This window comes from Cherax quadricarinatus, unplaced genomic scaffold, assembly GCF_038502225.1.
Source record: "Cherax quadricarinatus isolate ZL_2023a unplaced genomic scaffold, ASM3850222v1 Contig540, whole genome shotgun sequence".
NCBI lineage: Eukaryota > Metazoa > Arthropoda > Malacostraca > Decapoda > Parastacidae > Cherax > Cherax quadricarinatus.
In genome coordinates, this window is record NW_027195566.1 from 116,317 (window position 1) to 125,000 (window position 8,684).

The window sequence follows — 8,684 nt, forward strand, 5'->3', positions numbered from 1 at the left end:
TCCACCTGGTAGTCCTCACACACGGGTGCAGAGACATCGGAAGTGAATTTTGTGTTCCCGTTGAAAGACAACTTATTATATTATGGTGAATTGACAATGTAATGTGACAATCGTCTCAGAGTAGTGCCGGGCATTTTTCCATGAGGTGCCCATGAGTGTTTTAAGTGTAGCTGATACGGTGGAAAAAAGATGGGTAGAAGCCCAAACGTGGTTTGACAGAAAGCAATTTATTGTGGACCAGCTCAGACTGCCCTTGTTGCCAGTGGTTGCCAAGTTGAGAGATTACTGAAAAATGATCACAGAATGAAATAGTCTCATGTACAAAACTGGAAGGCCATGAACAGCTGACTGAGCAGCCTTGTCTGCCTGTTCATTATCCCAAACACTGTCAGTGACCCAGCAAAAAATGATGCCTGTGTGTTTACTAGACATTCGGCATAACCAAAGTTACATGCATAGGACGATAGGTTGAAAGGAATCAATTTTTGATGCAATGCGCATGATAGCCATGAGAGTTGCAAATAAGATGGCCATGAAAACAGTGGCTGAGCCTAGTAAATGACCTCAGATGATTTTGTCAGCAAGAACTGCTGCGTACCCAACATCATCAAGGGATTTAAAACACAAGTTATCAAGAAAGAGTTAGCATGAAGTTATGGTAGGTAAGTGATCTTTCTCACATGCATGTGGGGAAGAGTAAACACGAATCATCAGAACTTCCTGAGGAGGAAGGAGAGAAAAGTAAGATGCAGGATGGACATACAGAGGAGGCAAAGTAAAGGAAAACAATAGAGAAAAGGGGTGTAGTAAACAGGAGCAACAATTAAACAATGAGACTTTACTTATATCCATTAGATCATGAAGGTCAGGAGAATGGGCAAAATAACAGACACTGGGCACCACACCAATCTAACAAAGATGGAATGTTACTTCCTGCATACAGACTCTTACCTGGGGAAGAACAAAAATCCCCGAGACACAAACAAAACCCTCGATGATGAATAGGTTCAAGTTTAGAAAGAAAAGAGGATGGAGGCTGCAGAATAGACTTGGTGACCATAACCCAATTTAGATCATTTTTAAAGAGTTTGAGGCAGCTGTGACGTGCAACTTTCAGGAAGGTTATGCAAGGCTTCCAAAACAGAATGAAGGACAACAGGGCACCTTTTTTAAGTAATCTAATGTATTTTAGAACACAAAATTTAAAACTATGAGAGGTACACACATGAGAAATAATCAGTAGAAATCTAATGAAAGGTTGCTACAAGGTGGCAGTGCCTGCACAAACTACAGCAAAATTATCAACTTGAAGGGACAGAGGAGAGAGGCAGAGGAGAGAGGCAAAGTCATTAATAGCAAAAAGTAAAAAAAAGTGTTGCTAAGAACACAGCCCTGAGGGACACCTTTAGCCTGGATGAAGTCAGGGTAAAAATCAATTATTAATTCAGACACAGAAGTGTCACTTCAACAAGAAATCCTTAAGAAAAAGTGAGAGCATGCTCAAAAGTTGCCAGGAATGAGCCTGAGTTATGATGTTATAATGCCAGGTAGTGTCATATGCTCCTTCCAAGATCAAAAATTATCACAATAATCAAGTGATTATTTTTGGAAGCATTACAAACAGAAGTATCAAAAAAGATCATGGGGTCAATAGCAGGACGGTCACTATGAAAACCACATTGATGAGGGGGAGAGAATTGTGAATTTCCAAACACCATGCTAAACAATGGTTAACAATATCTTCTAACAAGTTACAAATTGCACTGGTAAGAAAAATGGGTTAGTTAGAAGTGTCGTGACCTGAAGTACCCGGCAAGGAACTGTCTTTCACAAAGGGCAAAATTTCCCCACTAATGAGACAAAATGGAGAAAGGAAGAGTTAGGGTATTTAAATTTGACCCAAGGAGGAGGATCCAATGCTCAATTCCTTGGATCAAGAGCCCCCTTACACTGTAGCACCCTTGAGGGGTTAAAAAATATAAGCTTTATTATTTAGACAAACTAAGGTGTGTAGGGTGCAGCAAAATCAAGATCCTGCAGAAATATGTCCTTGTTTGGCCAGTCTGTTTGACAACCTTCACAAACCTGCAATGCAGATGACAAAAATACCACTTAAGGATCAATGTTATCTCAGGTGAGATACTATTACTTTTTCAGTAGTGGCAGACATACATGTACTACCTTCAGCTTAAAATACTTGGCAATATTACCGAATGTATATGCAATGAATATGTATTTGAAGGTTTAAAATGCATTTTTATAACATACGTATTTTGCAGTTTATAAGATGCATGTTTGTTTTCCATAAAATGTCTCCAAACCCACCCTGTGTCCTATAAACTGAAGGTCAGTGACAGGAGCTATAAGTCTGGGATGTGGAGTGGGCTGTAGCTTTCCAAGTTACATCTGATGTCGAGCCATTGAAACTACAAGTCTTATAAACTGCTTCTTATAAGCCATGAAATACTTTATACACTCTAAAGCCCCTTCATCTGTATATATTACTAAATGCAAAAAAGAACAACTTGGTTTCTTTTTTTTCTGGTCACTCTGTCTTGGTGGGAGATGGCCAATGTATTAAAAACAAAATTCACATTTACATAGGGCAATGCTGAAACAAGATATTTATCTCATATATATTTGTCTTTACATAATAGGTAATGCTGAAACAATCACTACTTTGGATTATGACACACAGGTAGAATAAATTCTATTATAAACATTCTGATGTCCTCTAAAATTATTAAGTGACCTCTAATTGTGCAGAATTACTGACAAAAGAAATGTTCAGTATTTTCTTCATTATTAACATTACAACAAAACCCTTGCAAACCAAAAGGCAAAAAACACAAACCTAACAATGAAAATGAAACATAAGTAATTCAAGTAGTTAGAGACAAACTGTGAAAATAATTGGTTCATTACAGACAATAAAGCAGGTTTTGCAAACTTTATTAAAGCCCTAAAGCTCTCAAAGCTTTACTATATAGACAAGAACCAAACATTTCAAGGTTTATTAAACAGATACTACCAATTTTCATTAAACAAATGTGACCTCAATAATATTAGGGCTTATTTATATAAATTTTATATTTAGAAATAAGGAAGCAAAGAGCTAGTAACCCCTTCTATATAAATTACTAAATATAAAAACTTTCTTTTAGGTCACCCTGCCTTGGTGGGATACGGCCGGTTGTTGGAGAAAAAAACATTAGGGATAACTATCACTAACCAGAATAACTAGAAGGAATATATAAACCTATCACAAAATAAAATTATACAAAATGAGTAGAAGCAGAGAGAGCACTTGGAATCTCTCCTTCGGATTTATCAGACAATAAATACAGTGTTCCACAAAAATGAATCACTGTACCACACTGCAATTTAAAGTAATTTCCTGGGGAGGGAGGGAGGAGGGAAGAGTAAGTCACTCTCAGTCAGTGACACCACTGTCGTATAATACGAGGAAATGCACTACAGTATCTGTGTCTTGTGGAGTATGATGTGGGTGTGCCAGATTTTCCAAGATTGCCAGCAGATGACAAAAAAAAAAATTGCTTTTCAAACAGTGTGTGAAGGTGGCAGGGTACGCAACAGTTTCTAAATTTTCTCACTCTTCAGCATGCTGCATCTAGGCCACAGTTTTCTTGTCCATGGTGATAACCAAAAGCATATTTCTATTTACATTTTATTGAAGAATTCACTAATATACACTACCGTATATACATACATAAACTACCTTAAAGTGGTCTTGAATATAAAGGCTCGGAATTTGTAGAAAAATAAAATTTTCCCAGAGCGCTGAAAATAAAATAAGTATCTATTAAAAAAACATACCTGATGATAGTAAAGCAATTATTATATTTATGGTAAAGTGCTAAACCTGTAGGAGTCATACAGTGCCTGGGGAAACGAGAGGCAAACAGGTTCAATCCAAGGAAGGGGGGCACTGGTCCAATTCCTTGCATCAAGAGCCCCTCACTAGCAGCAAGGAACCACACTGGAAGAGCTAGTAAAGCACTATCACAACACACACATGGATATAATGTTTGTCAAGACCAGTGTCAGACCTACATTTTTGGATCCCTGAAGCTTGAATTGTTATGGAGTCACCTTCACAACCAGCAATGATAAGATACTTTAATATCTTTTCAATTTTTATTTTAACTAGTATTTTGTATTGATTTACAGTATATTATTATTATTATTATTATTTAAAAACCCTTCTCATTCAGTAAACCCCAAAAAATTTTAAGCAATGTGGACTAAAATCAAATCTGGGGCTCCTCTGGGATTACAGGCCCTGAAGCTTATACTTCAACAGTATCACAACACATCCTTCCCTGGTCAAGACACTAAGAGGTGATGACAGGTGCTACAGCTGTACCACACAGACATTATTACAAGCATTCTTCACTAATATTGTGAGTTAGGTTCCAGACCACGGCTGTAAGGTGAACATTGCCTTAAAGTAAATCACAGCCATTTTTTTTCATTTGCCAGTGCATAAGCCTAAAAACATCTTAATATATGATAATGTAAACATAAGTGGAAATAAAAAAGAACAAGAACTAGTAAGAAAATAGAAGAAAACCCAAAGGGTATGTAAATATATGCTTGTACATGCATGTGTAGTGTGACCTAAGTGTAAGTAGAAGTAGTAAGACGTACCTGAAATCTTACATGTTTATGAGACAGAAAAAAGGACACCAGCAATCCTACCATCATGTAAAACAATTACAGGTTTCTGTTTCACACTCACTTGGCAGGACGGTAGTACCTCCCTGGGCGGTTGCTGTCTACCAACCTACTACCTAGACTGTATAACTATAATGAATTATTTAAAATTAATGATTATCATTATTAGTTTTATAATAATTACTATTATTATTATTACCATCATCATCATTTCAGTAACATATGAAGAGTTTGTTAATTAATGAGTGACAGTTTCTTCATAAATAACTCTTGAGAACATGACAAACTAGCCATCCTAATAACACTGATGTTATGAGAACACTGATGGAGAGTAATTAAACTGAAGGGTCAAACCTGTTCGTAAACTACTAGAGTGCAGTGTGGTAAGGGAAAAACTTGTTGAATTCCATATTATACTTAACACACACACTGTTTTGCCTCGCCTCATATAATGAGTTATAAAGTGTACTATACTTCCGTACTCACTGTTCATGATTCAGTTTTTTGAGTGAGCTCAACTTCAGCTGATTTTCCAAAAAAATTATCCCTTTGGTATAAACTTTGGTAACTTGCACTAACACGGCAGCTATTGAATGAATGATGGAGAATATGTTTCCTTTTCTGGGGTCACCCTACCTTGGTGGGAGATGGCTAGTGTATAAAAAAAAAAAAAACCTAAGACTTGGGTTAATTTTGTTTCAGGGGTCAATGAATAATCAAATTCTCTAATTGGGAGGCTTGTAAGTTTATACACAGGCACTCCTCGACTTACAATGGGGTTAAGTTCCAACGAACCCATCGTAAGTCAAAAATATCGTAAGTCAAATGTGAATATATGCTAAATAAATAAATAACTACTGTCACTGAATGAGTAAATAAACAACTAATTACTGTAACTACTAGATACCAGTACTGAAACATAAATACAGATTTTCCACCTTCATGGTGGGTAATTATCTCAAGTTTCATCTCCAAAGTAATTGCTATTGCACCATCATAAAATTTAAATATTGTAAATCAAACCATCATAAGCTGAGGAGCACCTGTAGATGAATGTATGTATGTATGTATACACAGTATATGAAGGTAGCTAAACCAGTGATAGTAGTGCTGATGACCCTTGTCTGTAACACCTCAAGCATGGACAAGTTCCACAACAAGCTTTGAATGGGACAGCTATAACATATACAAGTTTAATCTGGGTTTGTCACTATAATAAGAATAATAATAATGATAGAGCTAAGGAAGGGGTAGCAATAATGTTGAAGGATCAGTTATGGAAGGAGAAGAAGGAATATAAATGTATAAATCCAAGGATTATGTGGATTAAAATAAGGGTCGGATGCAAAAAGTGGGTCATAATAAGTGCATATGCACCTGGAAAAGATAGGAGTGAGATAGATAGATAGATAGATAGAGAGACAGAGATAGAGAGATACTGACTGATTGATTTTGGGAGATGTTAAGTGAGTGTGTAAGAACTTTTGAACCAAGTCAGAGAGTAATTGTGGTAGGGGTCCTAAATGTTAAAATAGGAGTATCAGGTGTAAATGATAATGGAGAGCCTTTGATTGAACTTTGTATAGAAAGGGGTTTGGTTATAGGTAATACATATTTTAAGAAAAAGAGGATAAATAAGTATACAAGATATGATGTAGAGCGAAATGACAGTAGTTTGTTGAACTACATATTGGTAGATAAAAGACTGTTGGGTAGACTTCAAGATGTACATGTTTATAGAGGGGCCACAGATATATCAGATCACTTTTTAGTTGTAGCTACACTAAGAGAAAAAGGTAGATGGGATACAAGGAAAATGGAAGCAGCAAGTAAGAGAGAGGTGAAGGTTTATAGACTAGAGGAGGAGGCAGTTAGGGAAAGATATAAACAATTATTGGAGGACAGATGGGCTAATGAGAGTTTAGGCAATGGGACTGAAGATGTATGGGATAGATTTAAGAATGTAGTGTTAGTGTGTTCAGCAAAAGTTTGTGGTTACAGGAAAGTGGGTGCAGGAGGGAAGAAGAGCAACTGTTGGAATGATGTAAAGAGAGTAGTAAGAGAGAAAAAGTTAGCATATGAGAGGTTTCTACAAAGTATAAGTGATGCAAGGAGGAAGGAGTATATAGAGAGAAAGAGAGAGGCTAAGGAAGTGGTGAAGCAATGTAAAAAGAGAGCAAATGAGAGAGTGGGTGAGATGTTATCAACAAATTTTGTTGAAAATAAGAAAAAGTTTAGGAGTGAGATTAACAAGTTGAGGAAGCCTAGGTAATGAATGGATTTGATAGTTAAAAATAGGAGAGGAGAGTTATTAAATGCAGAGTAGGAACTGCTAAATGTTGACGATGATAGGGAAGCTGTGATTTCGTGTATAAGGCAAGGAGGAATAACATCTTGTAGGAGTGTGGAAGAGCCACTTGTGAGTGTGGGAGAAGTTTGTGAGGCAGTGGGTAGAATAAAATGGAGGCAAGACAGCTGGGATTGATGGGATAATGATAGAAATGTTAAAAGAAGGTGGGGATATAGTTTTGGAGTGGTTGGTGCTTTTATTTAATAAATGTATGGAAGAGGGTAAGGCACCAGGGGATTGGCAGAGAGCGTGCATATTTCCTTGGTATAAAGGCAAAGGGGACAAAAGAGAGTGCAAAAATTATAGGGGAAGAAGTCTGTGGAGTCTAGGTAGTAGGCTAGTAGACAGCAACTGTCCAGGGAGGTACTACCGTCTTGCCAAGTGAGTGTAAAATGAAAGCCTGTAATTGTTTTACATGATGGTAGGATTGCTGGTATCCTTTTTTTTCTGTCTCATAAACATGCAAGATTTCAGGTACATCTTGCTACTTCTACTTAGGACACACCACACATACATGTACAAGCATATATATATACACACCCCTCTGGGTTTTATCTATTTTCTTTCTAGTTCTTGTTCTTATTTCCTCTTATCTCCATGGGGAAGTGGAACAGAATTCTTCCTCTGTAAGCCATGCGTGTTGTAAGAGGCGACTAAACTGCCGGGAGCAAGGGGCTAATAACCCCTTCTCCCATATAAATTACTAAATTTAGGAAGAGGAGCTTTCGTTTTTCTTTTTGGGCCACCCTGCCTTGGTGGGATATGGCCAGTTTGATGAAAAAAAAATAAAAATTTAGGAGTGGACATGTCAGCAGATGGGTCTATGAAAGATAAGGTGAATCATAGAATTGACGAAGGGAAAAAAGCGAGTTGTGCACTGAGGAGTCTGTGGAGACAAAGAACTTAGTCCATAGAAGCAAAGCTCTTATATGGGTGAGAAGCATGGGTGGTGAATGTTGCAACAAGGAGATATCATGTCTGAGGGCAATGTGTGGTATGAATATAATGCAGAGAAATCATGGTTTGGAAATTGGGAGGAGGTGCGGGATTACCAAAATTATTATTCAGAGGGCTGAAGAGGGGCTGCTGAGGTGGTTCAGACATGTAGAAAAGATGGAACAAAATAGAATGACTTTGAGAATGTAAAAATTTGTAGTGAAAGGAAGGCAGGATAGGGGTCGGCCTAGGAAAGGTTGGAGGGAGGGGGTATAGGAGGTTTTGTGTGTGGGGGCTTGGACTTCCAGTAAGCATTCATGAGTGTGTTACATAGGAGCAAATGGAGACAAATGTTTTTTACGATTTGATGTGCTATTGCAGTGTGAGCAAGGTAACATTTATGAAGGGATTCAGGGAAACTGGCAGGCCGAACTTGAGTCCTGGAGATGGGAAGTACAGTGTCTGCACTCTCAAGGAGGAATGCTAATGTTAGTTTTATAACTGGAGTATAAGCACACCTTTGGCAAGACAGTGATGGCATGAATAATGGTGAAAGTTTTTTTTTCATGCTACCCTCCCTTGATGGGACAATATTTACTCTATATAGAAGTTTATTGAGTCACATGACTTAAAACTCCAGACAGAGCAAAACACTGTGTTAATAAAGCTTGTTCTACCTTGTTCTTCACTACTGTTGACA

The 8,684-nt window shown here is 37.5% G+C and overlaps 1 protein-coding gene across 1 annotated transcript in view; it reads right to left on the reverse strand.

The window, feature by feature from the left end:
- Positions 1 to 3,674: 3,674 nt before the first annotated feature.
- The window catches only part of LOC128705645 (phospholipase A1 member A), a 16,214-nt gene continuing 11,204 nt past the window's right edge, over positions 3,675 to 8,684 (reverse strand). The window contains exon 4 of the mRNA XM_070080501.1: positions 3,675 to 3,801. Coding sequence (XP_069936602.1) covers positions 3,741 to 3,801 — 61 coding nt within the window. The 3' untranslated portion in view covers positions 3,675 to 3,740. The remainder of the gene's footprint in view (positions 3,802 to 8,684) is intronic.